Source organism: Propithecus coquereli, unplaced genomic scaffold (genome assembly GCF_000956105.1).
Source record: "Propithecus coquereli isolate 6110/MARCELLA unplaced genomic scaffold, Pcoq_1.0 Scaffold249, whole genome shotgun sequence".
NCBI lineage: Eukaryota > Metazoa > Chordata > Mammalia > Primates > Indriidae > Propithecus > Propithecus coquereli.
Genome location: NW_012148052.1, coordinates 1,604,300 through 1,622,075, shown reverse-complemented (window position 1 = coordinate 1,622,075; position 17,776 = coordinate 1,604,300). Strand labels below are relative to the sequence as shown.

Sequence of the window (17,776 nt, the reverse complement as noted above, 5' to 3'; positions counted from 1 at the left end):
TTCAAGGCTCTGTTAGCCACTCTGTATGTACTATTTCATTCCATCCTCACAACAACCCTCCGCTCTACAGATTAGGAAACAGGCACAGAGAGGTTAGGTGGCTTGCCCAAGGTCACACAGGCAGTAAGTGGCTGTGCCTCCCCAACTGCCAACACCCAAGGACCAACTCACTACTCATCTTGTAGCCATATGAATGGTGGCCCCCAAAGTTGGGTCCATGTCCTAATCCCCGGAATCTGCGAGCGTGACCTTGTTTGAAAAAGGGTCTTTGAAAATGCAATTGAGTTAAGGATCTCGAGATGAGATCCTCCTGGATTAGGGTAGACCCTAAATAAAATGACGTGTCAAGAGAAGAGAAGAGAAAAGGCACACAGAGAAGGTGCTGACGTGAAGATGGAGGCAGAGGTTGGAGTGATGAGTCTATAAACGAAGGAGGGCCAGGGACGGCCTGCAGCCCCCAGAAGCTCGGAGAGAGGCACGGAACAGATTCTCCCTCAGAGCCTCCAGAAAGGACCAACTCTACCAACACCTTGATTTCGGACTTCAGGCTTCCAGAACTGTGAGACAATGAATTTCCGTTGTTTAAAGCCACCTAGTTTGTCGCAATTTGTTACAGCAGACCCAGGCGACTAATACAGGCCCCCAACCACACGGCAGCGTATCTCATGCTTCCTTGCCAGGCCTGGAAGTGAGGGGCCACAAGAGAGCCCAGGGCTGTGTGATTATGGCCTAGTCACTCTCCCTCTCTGGGCCAGATTGCTCTGTAGTAAAATGAACACTTGAGATGCCAAACGTCCTTCCCACTCTGAAACTGTGCAGCCCTCTAGAAAAAACATGAGCCAGGCAAGCAGGGCTATGTTGGGATTTTCAAATTTATTCCAACGTGCTATTTTTTTTAAAAAATATCCTCAGGCTGAACACTCAGCCAGAGCTGTAATAAAGGCAATTATTATACTTGTAAAAACTTCTCATTCACAGTACAGATGTAATTTACAACAAAGGTCACACACATCAATACTGAGCATTTTTTTTCCTTTTGTACGTCAGACTCTGTGCTTTAGACCTGCACGGATTTTTTGTTTCGTTTTGTTTTTTTCTTTTGCACTGATATATACCATACCGACATTGCAAGATGCAAGTGTAGAAACTGGAGTTTAAATAAAATTACAGGCAAAACTACCCCATCCCAGTGCAATCACTGTACATATCTACAGTACAATTTTTGGAATGTATTGCCATTTAAGAACATAGAAACTTTCTACAGACAATTTCACGTACAGAATACATACACCTTTTAGAAAAAAAAAGGCAAATATTTATCTTACAGAGAGCATATATCTTACATTTGCCTGCATGTTTCTTTTTTCTGTTTCTTTTCTTTTCTTTTTTTTTTTTTAAACATTAGATTTAGTAAAGTGATCGTAAGTGCCGAAGCGGTTTTCTAATGGAAAGCGGACTGGATTCACAACACAGAAGCAGAATTTGTGGAACAGGCCTTCAGGAACTTTCTTCCCCTGGTCAATACGGCAGATCGGTCCCCAAGGAGGGCTGCTCAGCCAGGACTTTTGCTTTAAGAAGGGTTTGTCTGGAGAAAGGACTAGAGAGAAATTCAGCTCAGATATATTGCTTGCTCATCTTCAGAAGGACTGGGTGCGGAGGGCAGGGGCTAGAGGAATCTGGAAGCTAATCTTTCAGACTTTTCCCAAAAGAGGGAGGGGAGGGACGTCTGGGTCTGGAAGGTGGGGGTTATGGGGGTGAGAGCAGGCAGCACGCTGCTGTCAGGCTCCTGGAGGGTCCCAGGGATGAGGCCAGATGCGAGTGAGGGGCTGGCACAGGCAGGGCTGGCCTGCCTTCGGCGGGGAGTGGGTTAGTACCCAGAATGGCCCTGCGTTGCCAGGGGTGAAGCACATCCTGGGAGGCAGGTCTGGGGGGCGGGTGGCTTAGGATCCCAGCAGAAGGCAAGGTTTGCCTCTGAAACCTCGGCCGGTTGGTTCCTCTCCCACTGCTAACACCCAAGGACCAGAGCTAGTCTGTACCAAGGAAAGGCCATTTCAACAGAGCATGGGACAGGTGGCTGTGACAACAAATCAGCCCCTGCTTTCTCTGCTGCTTCTTTTAACAGGGACAACAGCGTTATAGGCTAGTTGGAACTGCAGAAGTAGTTGAGAGTGGGGCAGGAGGCCCAGGGGAGGACATGAGTGGAGTGAGCGTCATGGGGTCTGTGCTCAGGGGAGTGGAAATAGAGTCTGGAAGAGGGGTTAGAGCTGTGCTCAGTGACATATACTCCAGGCTGGGGGCATCGATTCGATCCCTCTGGGCACCTGGGTGGGGTAGTAGCCCTTTGGCCAGATTCTATTTGTGCACCTCCCCACTGGGCATTTAGAAATCAGTCTCCAGTGACTGCTGGCCCTGGTTACTTCTCCTCTGCCACAGCCTGATGGCCCTGCAACTGCAGGGACCCTCCCTTGGTGGCCACGGTCCATCGCTAGGCTGCCCAGGGAGGAACCTTAGGTGGGTGGGCTGTTGAGTGCAGGGGATGGTGCCCAGGAGAGCTTGGGTGCAGGGCGAGGTGAGGGGTATGGCCACCCCCAAGGTCAGGGGCTGGTCTAGCAGAGCCCACAGTCTGCTGCCTTGTAGGCCTGGGGCCGGAAGATCTTGCCCAGGAAGGTTTCCAATCTGGGCTGAAGCAATGCCCTTTATCCAGCTCCCAGGCCTCAGCCCTTGAAGTGTCCAGTCTGTGGGCAGCCCCATGGGCGAGGGCTGGAGGGCAGGGTCGAGGAAAGCCCTGGCCTTCTGGGGCCTGGGCTCCTGCCCCGCCAGAACAGCACAGTATCGTCCAGGATGGGCTTCCCGGCTTCTCCCAGGGTGGACGAGGGCCCCAGACTCTGAGTCAAGCAGCCAAGAGCTACTAGCTAACCCTGACTCCCCAGGACCCTGGTGCACAGTGGACCCCCAGGGAGGCCCTGCCCTGTTATCGCATTTTTTGTCTTAGCTCTAAGTGAGGCAAAGGATATGAACAAGGTGGTCTGGCTGTAGTCTGGACCTGTGGCGGGTGTGTCCACCCATCAGGGGCCAAGCAGGGAAAGGCCGTGAACTGGAGGAAGAGGGAAGTATGGCCAGGCGCAGGGAGCTTGCAGAAGGGTCTCGACCCTCCCACCTACTGCGTCCTTTTTAAACAACTTCAACAGCTCAGGAGCCCTTGTACAAGTACTCGGTTCATAGAAACCTGGCTGAGGCCTGTGGGCCGCCCCGAGAGGCCCCTGCTCTGCACAGGGCGGCATCAGCACCCAGGCTGCGTGTGCCAGGCCTTGGTCCCTGCGCTCTCTCCCCTGTGTAGAAAGTGAAGAAAACCATTTGTGGAAGATTGGGGAAAAACTACCTCTTTCAGGGTATGGTGAACATGTTAGAGTTCAAGTTCCAGATTTCAATTGGGGATTTAAATCTCTGATCATCTTATTTTTCTTACAGGTTTTTGCCCTCAGGAAGTGCAGGGCAGCCTCTTGAAGGCAGAGATGGGATAAGGAAGAGGCACTGGCCAGTTCTGATTGCCCTGGAGAAGAATCCAGATCACTTAGGACAATTCAAAAGTCCTCTAGGTCGAGAGAATCGGAGGAGGCTGGGGAAAGAATCGAACACTATTCTCTTCTCTCTCTCTCTTTTCTGCAACAAACAGGTCCCGGCAGTTCCCACCAGGCGCAGTTTTCGGTATTTCCTCGGGGTGGTGGAGGCAGGGACAGTGTGGGGCAGGGATGGGGGAAACCAGTCCTGCTGCGAAAGGGTCCCGAAATGGGTCCCTGTAAACCTTCGGTGCCAAGCATTGGAAAAGCCCAGCCATGAAGGAAATAGGGCCTCCGGTACTCCAGGGATCAAGGTGGAACAAACCCACCCCCGAGTCTCAGGAATAGTCCCTAGGGCTTGGGTCCTGCTAAGTCAGCCTTGTGGGTAGTTTTTAGAATACAGCAGGCAGCCTATGGCCTGGGCTGGGTGCTCAGGAATGGGGAGACGTTCCCCAGCCCAGGGGGTAGGAGTGGGGTGTACAAGGGGGGCACTGGGAGAGGGGGTGGGTGGCTGGGTGGGGTGGTTTGTTCATCTGTCAAATGCCAGGATGGGCCCACGACTCAGACTGCCAGGGTCCCTGGGAGCCCTGGGGGAACCAACCAGCTCCTACCTTCTACCTGCTCCTGTAATTTTGTGTTGAAATCCTAGGAAAGCTAACATTTTCTTTCTTTGTCTTTGTCTTGCATAAAAAAAGAAAAAAGGAAAACATGATTTTCTGGGGCCTGCTTGGGTGGGGCTGCCACTGGCCTTTTTGCTGGCAGAAAAAAGCGGCCACTTGCTCGGGCGGGACAAGAGGCAATAAATAGAAACCATACACATCTGTACATAGGAGTGCTTGCTTTTACGTTTCATTATGCAGTTTGTAAAGTTTCCTTTTTTCTCTCCCTCGGTGCATCCCCTTTCCCTCTGCCAGCCTTGGGGGTGAGGTGGCTGCGCCTGCAGGGTAAGGAGGCTCCACCTACAGCCTTTCCCCAAGAAGCACGAACTTTTCACAGCCTCAAACTCCTCGTGTTTTTTTTTTTTTTATGTATGTGTGTGATTTGTTTCTTTTCAAGCAACAAAAGGTATAGAAAAAGGCACAGGTAACTGCATACGTGGGAAGATACAGCAGATGGGGGCTGGGCAGAAGCTGCTTGGACAGAGGGACAGATGGGAAGCGGCCCGTGAGAGCAGATGATTCGAGGAAGTTGGCTGGAAACCGTCTGTTGCTGAACACCGGAAGCCAGATGCTGAAGCGGTTGGAGAGCAGCTAAGTGCTTGGGGAGGCCCTGTCCTTAGGCTTGTGTGGAGGTGCCCTGGGCTCCCCACTTCCTGAGGGCTCGGGGGAGCCCTGCCTGGTCCTGGGTTCCCCAGAGAGGTTCCTCCTCCGGGCTGGGAAGTGAGCGGAGGCCTCCGCCAGGCAGCCCACAGAGCTGCTGCGGTCCAGTGGCGGGGTGGCAGAGGCCTCAGGGTTGGCCAGAGTGCGCGGGGACTCCAAGCGGGGGCTCCAGGACTGCGCTGCCCGGCGGCCCTGGGATGGCGGGGTGCAGGGACTGTGCGCGGGCATGGGCTCTGTGGGTGCCTCGGCCCCATGGGGCTCCCAGTCGGGAGGTCTGCCCAGGCCTCCGCCCGTCCTCTCCCTCTCCTTGGGGTAGTCCTTGCCTTCCAGCTCCGAGGAGAGTGTGAACTTGGAGACCTTAGCCACAGGTGACACAGAGGCTGATGAGCTCTCAGTAGGACTCCAGCGGCCTCGCTCCTGGGCCTCCCGGGCCCCTGTCAGGTCGCTGCCACCCCCAGAGAAGCCACTGACCCAGGCGGCGGCTGGCCCTGGCAGCAGGGTGGGGTGGGCTCCCGGCCGGGCCTGCACCATCTGGATCCCCCCGATGGGAATCAAGGGACACGGGGCACGGGCCAAGTGCTGGGAGTGCAGAGGCAGGTGGCTGAAGATGTTCTCCTCTGTCCGGGCCGGGGTGTGGCCGTGGAAGTCATGGGGGGCGGAGAAGGGTCGGGAGGAGAGAGGATGAGCAGGGCCGGGTGAGCAGGAGGGACTTCGGGACTCGGCCTTCTGCTGGGGTCAGAAAACAAGACAGGATAAGGTGAGGGTTACATGGTGGGCACGTGGAGAACCCGGGCCTGGAGGTGGGGAGGGGGACTTGCCCGAGACGGCAGAGTGAGTCCTGAGTCCCAGCCAAGCTGGACGCAGAACCAGAGTTCCTGACACGCTGCCCACAGCGTCTCCCTGAGCCAGCGGTCCTCTCTGGCGCGGGCCCTCTCCAGCCCTGAGGTGGCCATGAGCACGCTCAGGCCTCATGGTCCCGGGTCTCTGGCCGGCACATCTGTCCTTGGAGGAGGCAGGTGCTCGGGCGAGGTGGGGCCCTGTCGTCACGCATGCACATAGCCCTCTACCTCGGTTCTGCTACCTCTCCTGTTCTGAAAATGGTCTTGACCCAACTTCACTCTTGGATGTGAGCTCCCACCCACGGCTCTCGACCTTTTCCAACCATGGGGAATTTTATTGTGACCCCAAAATTAAAACTCGAGGACAGATTCCTAGATCAGTGATCCTCCAGGAGTGATGGGGTTGGGCCATGACAACGTGGGGACAGAAAAGGTGTTGGAAGGGTAGAGGTCAGCTGGCAATGATGGTGCTGTCAGTGGGGCAGCATGGTGGCCGCGGGGACAGGGACAGTGACGGTGCTGGCGAGGTGATGGCACTGATCACACTGATGGGTGGCAGCAATGGTGTGCCGGGGTGCAATGATGCCAGAGGTGATGGGGAGATGGGGACCGTGCTGACGGTGTGACAGGGGTGGTGTCAGCGATGGTGTCTCTGAGGATGTTGTTCAGTGATGTTGGTGATGGTGATGACTTTGGTTAAGCTCTGCCATCTGCTTGATGGACATGTGGGTGGGGATGGGGTGGGCGGGCAAGGAATTGTACAGGTATTCACACCCACATCCAAGACCACACACTTGCAAGTGGTGGAACCCAGAACCCGGGAACTCCAGAGTCCATGCTCTGCTGCCTCTGAGCCTAAAATAAAGTCTAACAGACCAGTCGGTGTAGGGCATGGTGCCTGGCACAGCAGGTGCCCAATAAATGTTTGCTAAATTGTTAGCATTACTGAGCTGGTGGAACTGTCTAGCTCCAGATGTGACACTTTAGAAGGTGTGAACTTGCAACCCCCCTCCCCCAACAGGGGAGAAGTGGCCCAGGAACTCACCCAGGTGGAGGCGCAGGTCTCGGGGCTTCTGCCGAGAAGCTTGTGAGGTAGAGGCGTGGGCGGGAAGAGAACCCGTGGGGCCAGCCCCAAGCCCGGGCCACACTCGCCCACAGAGGGGCTGCCCGGCCCAGGCAAGGTCCACTTCCCTGGCAGCGCTGACCGTGGTGGTGACTCGGCCTGACCCGGAGACCATCTCCTGGTGGGCGAGTGTCTGGGGGGCAGATGTGTTCGAGGGGGGCGGGCGGTGAGAGGAGACAGCTCAAGTCTTGGAGACCCACAAGGGAGTGGGCCCGTGTCCTTTCTAGGGCCCATCTGGGGGCCAGGTGGGCTCGGGGCTGAGGCCTGTGGTTCTCTGGCCGGTGAACATCGCTGGGGAGACGAGTCGTTTTTGGTTAGTGAGTGTTTGCGGGCTAATGGCGGGCGGCTGCCTGCTTCTTTGCTTGGGGACCACGGTCTTCTCGGCGACATGGACTTGGAGCTCAGGGCCGAGCCTGTCTCCTTCTCCATAGGGCCCAAAGGGACCAGTCCCAGCCGGGGGAGGCACAGGATGCTCTGGCTGGACGTGGAGCAACCGCTGGCTGTCAAGTGCTCAGCTTCCGAGGCCGAGCTGCCGCACGTAGGCTCATTGCCAGAGGTGGCATCTGGGGGCTGAGGGCCCTGGAGGGGTGAGGAGTCTGCCTGCAGCGTGGCTGGCGGGCCGGGCGGGGGTGCCTCCGAGGATGGTCTGGACAGCTCGTCCTGGCTCTCCTCCTCGTCCTCGTCCTCGTCTTCGTCCAGGTCCGAGTCTGAGTCTGAGTCCTCCAGGTCTGAAAACTGGTGCTCCTCCACAGCCTCTGAGCCCTCTCGCCCTTCCGAGTCTGGGAACAGGTCATCACTGGTTCCTGAGGGGCAAACACGGAAGACCCAAGGTCATGGTCGGGCCCCAGGGCCACTCTGGCCCCACAGCTGCCCTCTCTAAGCCTCAGTTTCCTTGGCTGCAAACTGGGCACAATAGTCATGGCAATGGCACAAGGCTGTTGGGAAGAGCAAGTGACCCAACAGACATGGGGACACTTTGTAAATAATAATAGTGATTAGTGAAGAGATTAAGTAACTTGCCCAAGTAAAATAGTAGCAGGGCTGGAACTGAACCACAGCAAATAAGACAGCCTTTTTTTTTCATTAGTATCTCAGTGCTGGCTTCGCCATGAGCAAGTTATGTCACTTTGCTGTGCCTCAGTCTCCTTTCTCAAATGAGTGCGCAAGTCTCACCTCACAGTGCTTGCTAGGAGGAGTAAATGCAGGCCTAGCACACAGCAAGGGCTCAAATAATTATACCACTAAGAATATGGGAATGATGGAACCTAGTATTCTAGGACAGAGCATTCATGCTGGCTGGTCCAGCAGCACAGAGCCGTCTGTGGTCAGTCTAAGGACACATCTGCCACTGTGACCAGGCTGCCACTGGCTGGCACAATGCATCTGGCAAATGGCAGACTCTGGCCTCTGTGAGTGACTTGGCTCAGCTGGCCTCAGGCTACAGAGCACGGCCCCGTCCCAGCCATGCTGCCCTTTTCAAGCCCAGGCTGCTCCTGGCTGAGGGCAGTGGGGCTCTGAAATACCAGCCTCCTGGTCTGGCTTCTGTGGGGTAGCCCCAACCAGCCAGTCCCCTCTAACATGTCAGGAGTGTAGTTTGGGCCTCTCTGAAATGCGCAGCAATCGCGACACTGGGGAGAGCTCGCTAACATTCGGCCCACTCACTGACACCCATCACTAGACCGTCGTGACCGATGTTTCTGGCCTGCAGAGTGAGGCTGGTGACAGGTGGGCTGAGTCACTGACACATGCCAGTACCATACCCACTAGCGACCAGGAGAGCTGGACGCAGAAGCTGGCCCAGACCACTGGTGCAGCCAGGCTTGGATCTCCCTCATGCCCAGCTGCCCCAGGCCAGAAAGCCCAGCATCAGATCTTCCGCATAACTCAGCATGCAGCAGTCAGATGCCTGAAAGGGACAACAGTGGGCGTTCAGTAGAACACAGGTCAAACACTGTGGGGTGGAGCTGGGCTGGCAGGCAAAGGGAAGGCCACAAGGCTAAGGGCAGGGTCTCCTGCAGCTGGGAGCAGAATGATGACAGACCAGAGGGGAGTGGGGGATTGGGTTGGGAGTGGGGAGTTGGGTTGGGAGTGGGATGGGGATGGGGGCATCTACTTCCCTGACCTAGGACTTTGGCAGGGGCCTGGTTTAGCCCCAGGAGTTCACCCGGCCCTACCCCTCATTTCCATGTGGTGAAATCCAGGCACAGAGGGGCAAGTGCTTACCCAAGGTCACCCAGCAAGCTGAGTCAGAACTAAAGTTTGCAACCCATGCATTATTACGCTGACAGTTCAAAAATGATTTTATGCCTTGAGAAGCAGGAAATGGTCTGGGTTTGAATCCTGGCACCACCCTTCTTGCGGTGTGAGGTTAGATAATTCACTTTCTCTCTGCGTTCAGTTTCCTCATCTGTGACATGGGGTAATAGTAATAAACGCCACCTCATGCAGTTGTTGTGAGGACTGCGCGGGTCTGGCACCTGGTAAGTCCCCAGTGGACTTCAGCTACTATCGTCTCCAGCTGTCCCCTCCCTCCCATCCAGCAGGCAGGCAGATGAAGGTCAGAGGGGTGGTGCTACCAGTGAGGCAGAGTCAAGACAAGCATCTCCTCTTTACTGATGTGTCCTCTTTACTGATGTGGAAACTGAGGCCTGGGTACCCAGAGCATGAATGACAGAAGCCAAGGGTCCCCTGCCCAGAGCAGGGTTTGCCGGGCTCTTCACAACTGGCTTCCTGCAGGCTTTAGGGGATGCCCTGGCTGGTCAGCCTACTCTCAACTCGCCTTTTGGAGCTGCGGTCCCTGCTGGGGTCAAGGCCAAGGTCCAGCCCCGCTGCCAGCCCACGCAAGGGCCTGGGGCCGGCCCTCAAGTCGGAGCGGAGCTCGAGGCGGGCGCCGCCGGGACCGGCCACACGGTGGCGCTGGCGCCGGCCTCGTCAGCGCCAGGGGCGGGGCTGCGGCGCGGGGGCGGGGCTGCGGCGCGGGCGCGGGGGGCGGTGACTCAGGCTGTCCTCCCACGCGGCCGCCGGGGCTCGCGACCCGACCCTGCCGCTGCTCGCTGCGTTCGCCTCACCGCGGGGAGCGGCCGCCCCATCCTTCCCGCTTCTTGGCCGTAACCTCAGAGTCATCCTCGGCTCCTTTTTCTCCCAATCCCTCCCCTGTCCCCGCCACAGCGCGTCACCACAGCCTGTGAGCTCTTCCTCCAGAACCAGCCAGAACCCGACGGCCCTCACCACCTCCCTGCGCCCAGCAGCGCGAGCGACGCGCGCCGGGCCAGGAGCGCTGCGTCCCCTGCGCGCCCCGCGCTCTGCCCACCTGCCCCGCACCTGCCGCTGCCTGTGCGGGAGCGCTCTTCCCAGCCCCTGCCCGGCTCCCCAGCCCTGGCTTCACCCAGCTTCTCTGCTCACACCACCCTGCCTAACAGAGCACACACGCCCCAGCCTTTATTTTCTGCTTCGTACTGGTTGCCCCTGCTCTGTCCCACATTTGTGCATTGCCTGGCTCCCCTCTAGAACGTAGGCTTCCTGAGGACAGGAGCTCTGTTATATTCACAGCGGAGTCCCCAGCACCCAGCACCCAGCCAGAACACAGCTGGTGCTCTGTAGTTACGTCTGGAATGAATGCATGGATTTCATCCTCGCAACAAGTGGATATGATCATCCTCGTTTGCTGCACTGGGAAAATGAGGCTAGGAGAGGGAAGGGACCACGCAGGAAGGGCTCTGGGTTGAGCTCAGGCTCCCGTGGTCCAGCCCACCAGGCAGTGGGGTGGCCTGGGGCCAGTGCTTTTCTGTTACCTTGGGCACCTGCCTTTACCTGTCTGAGCTTTACTTTCCTCTGTTAAAACGGGGCAGCACAAGTTTCTACCACCTGACATGAGGACTCCATGACACAACATCTGTAAGTGGCCCCATGTGCATTCTTGACAAGCATGGTAAACCCACATTCTAGGTTTGGGGGCAACAGTGCCAAGTGCATTGTGTTCTGTTCTATAAAGGTGATTTATTCCACCTGAAAGGAAATATGATTTAACTCTTTTGTAAGACTGTAAATATATCCCTAAATCAGACAAACAAAAACAGACAGACACCCCCCCCCTCCTCGTTGTCACTCTCTAAGTCCTGATAGTGATTTCAGGGAATCTGTGGCCAAAGGTTTGCCTGGTGCTAAAGGAATGCCCCCGGCCTCCTCCTGCTGGAGGGACTGCCGGTCCACTGCCCGTCCACTGCCTGTCCACTGCCAAGACCCCTCTGGCCTCCTGCCTGGATGCTGAGGCTGGGCAATGCCCTGGCAGACCCGCTGCCTTTGACTCATCTCCCCTGCTCTGTCTGCTCAGAAACTGGGTCTAATATGCCTCCTGGGATGGACGACCATGGCTCGGGTGTGGCGGTGGGATGGGATTGGGAGGTGACAAGGAGCTGTCAAGTCTAGTTTTCACTTTCTTGAAACCCTCCTAACCCCAAAAGGCCCATGGGTCAGGCCCATGCCCGAGAGTGTAGGCATGAGTGTGGGTGTGGAGCTTCCAAGGGTATGTACCCCACAGAGTCATCATGAGGGTTCGCTCATGGCACACGTTTAGAACATGCCTGACACACAGTGGGTGCTCTATCAACATGGACTATAGGAACTCATAGGTTCATTTATTCACTAAACATTCATTGAGCACCCATGGGATGCCAGGCGCTCTGCCTGCGTGCTAGACCGTAATGCACAATAGCTCCGGCTGCACGGCACGTGCTGTGAGCGTGCGGAAGGCAGGGTCGTCATTGAGTGAATTTAACCTTTGTCTCCCAGCAGCTGGGAGAACTGGAGGGGAGGGCATGGGAGGGAGAGAGACAAGGGGAACCCAGGAGAGGAGGGCAGAAAGGAAGGAGGTGGGGTAAGATGGAGGAGGACAGGCAAGCGGGGAGGAGGGGAGGGGACAAGGAGGAGGTTGACAGTGCGTTACCTTCTTCGGCTTCCAGCTCCTCCAGCACCCCTGTCTCTTGGCACTTTTTGCTGTGGGCCTTCGACTTCATGTGCTTAGTCAGATTCCCTGGAAAGAGACGAGAACAGACTCAGGCTCTGCTGCAGGGCAGGAGGCCAGGGTGGGCCTGGGGCTCACGGAGGCAGCACCTAGCTGGCAGGCCATGGTTTCTCAGACCAGTCGAGGTCCTGCCAGCTGCAGGGGCTGGGCAGGGGCCAGGGCATCCCTCTGCCCTGGTGCCCAGGCCAAGATGTGCAGCCACAGCTGCTGTTGGTAGTGGTACACAGGAGCTGGGGTGGGGTGGGCAGGGGGCTGTGAGGGGACAGAGGGTATTATATAATGAAGAAGTGAGATGCTGGTTAAAAAACAAACAAAAAAGAAATTTAAAGACAACTCAAGGGCAATAAGTTTTTCCTGCTTCTGATTTAAGGCTGGGCCCAGAGCTGATGACGCTCTTCAGATGGGATTATGGGCCATCCCAAGTGCTGGGATGCCATGAGAGGCTCCCACTGCCCATTGTGGCAGGTGGGCACACTCCTAGGGCAGCCCACAGGGCAGAATCATTGGGTCTGGGAAGAGGAACTAGGACGAAGTTAATACTGGGAATGGAGAAGGGTCAGAGAGTAGGGACATCTACTTGCTGGGGACCCGCGAGCCACAAGGCTGGGGGCCCAAGCCTGCTTTCTTTAGAGAAGTCCCCTTCCTTGGCCTCAGTTTCCCCAGGCCAATGTACAGTGCAGACGCAGGACCAGGGTGGTTCGGGGAAGGCCCTAGTGAAGCTCTGCCCTGCTCCGTGCCTACGACGCCCCTGGAGGGGAGGCTGACTCTGCTCCAAGTTGCAGGTGCAGCCGCACAGACTGGCGGGCAGGGGAATCAGGGGAACACTAACAACGCTTCAGCTCCCCCCGTGCACACAGCATGGCACAGGCCACAAAGCCCTGTGGACAGGAGTGTTCTGGAAAGGAGAGGCAGAGCATCCAGTTTGCCCCAGGAGAACACAGGCCAGATGCCTCAGGATGTTCCTTTGGGCCACTCCCTAATTGTGATGTGCTCACTCTTGCTCTGGGGACTCTATTTCCATATGGCGTTCACGTTACATTATAAGTTACCTGAGTCGGGTGCTTCGTCTTAATAATCTCATTTATTGGTAAGTTTGAATGGACAGAAGGAGGAGAGAAAAATGGAAAGAGGTGAGGCTCCTGGAATGGACGAACAGAGAGACTGATGGATGGACAGACAGATGGACGGATATGTGTGTAGAGGAAACAAGGAGAGATGGAAGAACAGGAAGTGGATAGACAGAGGGCTGGGACACTGGATGAGTAGAAGAGAAGATGAATGGACAGATGGGCGTGGTGAACAGATGAAGAAAACAAATGGAAGGATGGATGGAAATGGGTCAATAAGCAGATGGGTGGATGAGGGCTGGATGGGAGGACACAGACTGGATGGGGGCAAGAATGGTGGGTGGATCATGAATGGACGCAGGCACGTGTAAGTGCATGGGAGGACAGACAGGAGGATAAAAGAATGGGAGTTTGGATGGCAAGATGGGTGGGAGGGAGAACAAACAAGAGAACAGGAGGAGCAAGTGAGGAAAGGATGAGAGGCTAAATGGGAGATAAATGCACAGGAAGACTATTAGATGAGAGGGTGGGAGAGATGGATGGATGGATGGATGGATGAGTGAACAAGGAGAGAGCCTATGGATGAACCAAAGAAGGCTTCTTAATCATTCTGGGAATTTTAGGGAACTTTGGGGTATTGCTAAGAGGTTAATGGGGAGCCCTAAGCTGGGGTTCCCCTCCTCTTTCCTCCCCGTGGTCCTAGTCCATGACTCTGTACTTCCCGGGTTTGGTTTTCCTCCTATAACTGGACAGAAACCTGGGTGTTCTACTCCTGACCTTAGAGGGAGCAGAGCCATAACTTCCAGAGTCATCTTGAGGGGTCCCCAAAGGTCCCCATCCAACCTCGTGGACCTCCACCCTCACTGCTGTGAGCAGGCGAAGCATGAGTAGGACAGTCGAGGTGGGAAAAGGCTGCTGGGGTCTTCCATGGGTCAGAGATACCAATGGTCCTAAGGTTCTGGGACCAGGCCCCCCTCGCCTGACTATCGCAGGACACAGAGGACTATAAATACTACTCATTCTGGCTATTACATCATTTGTCACATGTGTTCTGCCTGGAAGGTTTAGGTCTATATTCAGCCAAGTCAGGTGCTGGGCACACAATGGGTGTCCAATAGCCATGTGTGGGAAATGCCCCTCTTACCACAGAAGCAAAGTGCTGGAAGGGTCCTCACAGACCATGTAATTCACCCCCCACCAGACGAGGTTTCCCTGCCTCTGATCTCACTGAGGGCCCAGGTGCTGATGACACCATTAGACAAGATCACCAACTATCTCGGGTGCTGGCAGGGCTCCTATTAGCAAATGCAGTGAACCAACTGGCCCATAGTCACAGGGCTAGTTCGTCTGGATCTAGGCCTCAGGACTCTGGGGTCCTTGCTCCCTCCACCAGGTGGCAGAATGGAACCCAGATGGTTTGGAGCTTGGTGGCCTTGGGTTTGACTGGGCTCTGCCACTGGCTAGCTATGGGGTCTCGGGCAAGTTCCCTCACTTTCTGAGCCCCAGTTTCTGTGGCTGTGAAGTAACACCTACCTTGTGGGGATGTGGGAGGAGTTGATGAGGTGGTGGATGCGGATGGCAGCAGAGTGTGCCTGGCAGAGAGCAACCCCCCGCCCCCCACCATGACAATCACTCTCTATCAAGCGGGGGGGCTCTGCCACACACCATGCTGGGTATGGAGGAGAGAGGTGCTAAGATGATGCTCGTGGTGAAATGGTTTTACCTCTCGGTCTAGGCCTCAGGGGCTCTCAGGAGAAGGCACCAGGGGGCCCCAAAGGCCTGCCTCTCCTCTGTCCCCACCGTGGGGGCTGCAGCGAGGGGGCAGGGAGTTGGAGGTGACTTTGTGGGTGACAGGAGTGGACACTGGATGAGCAGCCCTGAGTGTTGTCCGGGCTCCCTCTGTGACTTCCCCTCTCCAGGCCTGTCTCCTCCGCTGTGAATGGCGGGAGGTGTGCCAAGGGACACGGGTGCCCGGACACCACTTCCTGTCAAGGGGCAGAGCCTGGGCTTGTCAGGCAGAGTCCACAGCTCCCCACAGTCCTCCCAGCCCCCACCAGAGCTTGGCAACCCCGATGAAGGGGGAGAGGCAGGTGGGTGGGAGTGACGGGTGTCTGGAGGAGGCGGAACCTCCGCCAAGAGAGCGGCCAGTGCCCCTGTCTGCCTCCTTGGGCTTTGACCCACAGCCCTGCCCCCGCCCCTGCAGGCCTGACGGACATGAGGCCTGTCCACAGCTGCCACCTCTGTCCCTGAGGCGATCGGCGCAAGGGCCTGGACACAGCACAGCCACCCCACTGGCTTCTGGGAACCATCTGAGAAGAGGAAACGGGACCCCCGGACTCCGCAGAGCCACCACAGGCCTCTCCCGGCCCCACCCACCGCACGCTCCTCAGCTAGCTCCCAGAGGCCCTCGCTGCCGCCACGACGTCTGACACAGAGACGAGACACAGACGGCAGACAGAGACAGACAGGAAGGGCTCCCAGGCACGGGCGCAGCCAGGTGGTGGTGCTGGGAGGCCCCAGGACCGAGGATGGCCTGATGGGAAGGCAGGTGGCCCTGCAGGAGGGGCCGTCTGTCTGAGCTGTGGCTGACAGGGCCCGGCACTTGGCGGAGACACCTGGCCGCAGGGACAGACAGGAGCTCCGTGTCCTTCATCCCTGCACCCGTCGTGCAGACAGCGCGAAGAGGGAGCTTTCTCTGCTTCCGTGTGCCGCCACCCTAACACGGTCCCTGCTCTGCTGCTCACAGAGTTTGAGACTCCACCATTTCCCATCTGCGCCCTGGTTTGCCTCTGGAAGGTTTTTGTCTTCTGGAAGCCACTATGCACACACGAGGAGGAGCTCAGCGCACACCTCGGTCTCTGGTTGAGAGCACACCCCACGGCCTTCCCTCAGGGGACGCTCCACAGGCCTGGAAATGCGGAGGGTCTGCAGCCCCTCTGCTCAGATTATGCTCTCGGGCCCCTCCAGGGCTCTGTGCTGCCTCAGAGAGACCCGGGAAGGGACTGCAGACAGCCTCAGCATGTCCTCGCTGGAGGCATCTCCTGGAAAGTGGGGTCCCTGTTAGGGACCCAGTCCTTTCTCAGACCTGGCAAAATGGGCAAGGCAAAGGGAATTGAGTGGCGTCCCCTGGGGAGACCGCTTGGGCTGGGAACTCAGCCGGGATGGGTTTTCCAGTCTCACGGTGCAGAGTGATGGCTCCCACGGCAGCGTGCTGGGCACGGGCGCGCTCTGCGTGGCCCTGGGCTGGGAGGCTCTCAGGGCTCCTCAGGCTGAGGACAGCGTGGTCCCCTGGACATACGCTGGGAGTAGGGGAAGCAGTTGTGACCCACTTTGATTGCAGCTTCTTGCCACCCCTCCAGAGAGGGGAGGGAACTACCTGCTGACAGAGAGGAAGATGATGGGACGGTGTCCACCAGGTCAGGGTCCTGGGCGCAGTTACAGCTCTAGCATTAACAATCCTTCTGTTTTCCAGGATCACTTTTTTCACCTTCAAGGGAGAAGTTTTCTACTTTTGAAGTCAAAGACTGTTATTTAAACTGTCAATCAATTACTCCCATCTCTCTCTTCTATAAAATCCCAACTGGCTGCCTCAGGCCAAAGGAAGTGGGCCGTGGCAGGGCTCTGGGGGTGGAGGATGCCTTTGATGCGCCCATGGGGCAGGGAGGGGGGCTGCAGGCCCATCTGCTTTCTCTGGGTGCCCTTTGGGACAGTGTTTATGAGATACTAAGAGAGAAGAGGACCAGGGACAGGAAGTGGGAGAGTAGGCACCTCCATCTACATCAAAAGAGGATGACGGCTAGAGGACAGAGGGCAGGGGTCAGTCCACGCAGTCAGGAGACCAGGAACGGGAACTCGGTCAGAGAGGAGGCCACTGAGCCAGGGACATGGTAAACTGGCCCCTGACCTCATGCAGAGAGAAGGGAAGGGGCCAGGCAACAAGAGCATGGAGGAGGCGAGGAAGCCTGCAGCCCCTCTCCAAAGCGGCTGTCCAGGCTCTCTCTCGGGATCAGCCTTTCCAAGGGAAGAAAAGTCAACAAGTGGCAAAGCCGAAGGCAGCCCACGAGTTTCGTCCCCTGAAAAACCATGCGGCTCCCGTGGGGCTGGCGTGGAGGCCCCTGACTTGTTCAAAGAAGAAGACAGGACCCTTTGTCCAGACCCTGACCCAGGAATCTGCAAAGTACAAGAGGCTGAAGCCACCAGAGGTGCTGAGAGCCCTGGGCCTCCCTCCGAGGCACCTCTGTCTGCAGCGAGCACCCTCCCTGCTGCAGGAGAAGAGTGCGATCCAAGAACCACACGGCCTCAGCTCGTTCATCCACACCAGGTCCTGGGTGGCTGCAGCAGGCCAGGCCACCGCCCTCACCCGTCACAGCTCTCTGGGATGGATGCCCTCAACAGCCGGTCCTTCTTTCACAGGTGACTGCAGAGCCTGTCCTGACCCTGATGTGGGGCATGGCTGGGGACAGGGGTTACAGGGCTGCCGCTCTGGCCCTGTGCTGAGAGCGGCAGAGAAGCTGGGTAGAGCGGGGGCTGAGGGTCGTGGAGAGGGGTGGAGGCAGGGCGGACTTTGGCATGAGAAGTGGGCATGTGCGTGTGGCAAGTGGCTCGGGGTGGAGTGGAATGGATTTCCAAATGCAAGAGTGGCAGTGACCAGTGTTGATGCTGGGGTTGTCAGATCAGTGGATACATGGCCAGGGACGCATGCAAAAGGAAGGGGTGATGAGAGAAGATGCGAAACCAGGGACTGTGCAAGAGTGCCACCGGCAGGGCAGGCAGGGTGGCCTCAGGTAGGGGGCTGTGTGTGGGATCCAGGAAGATGGCTGGGAGCAGCCGTGGGTGCCGCGGCCCAGTCTG

General features: G+C 57.1%; 1 protein-coding gene across 1 annotated transcript in view; it reads right to left on the bottom strand.

Moving 5' to 3' along the window:
• Positions 1-4,807: 4,807 nt before the first annotated feature.
• HIVEP3 (human immunodeficiency virus type I enhancer binding protein 3) overlaps positions 4,808-17,776 on the bottom strand; it is a 57,247-nt gene continuing 44,278 nt past the window's right edge. The window contains exons 4-6 of the mRNA XM_012646665.1: positions 11,781-11,867; positions 6,761-7,641; positions 4,808-5,605 (exon numbers count right to left, since the gene is read on the bottom strand). Of these exons, the coding sequence (XP_012502119.1) occupies positions 4,808-5,605; positions 6,761-7,641; positions 11,781-11,867 (1,766 nt within the window). The remainder of the gene's footprint in view (positions 5,606-6,760; positions 7,642-11,780; positions 11,868-17,776) is intronic.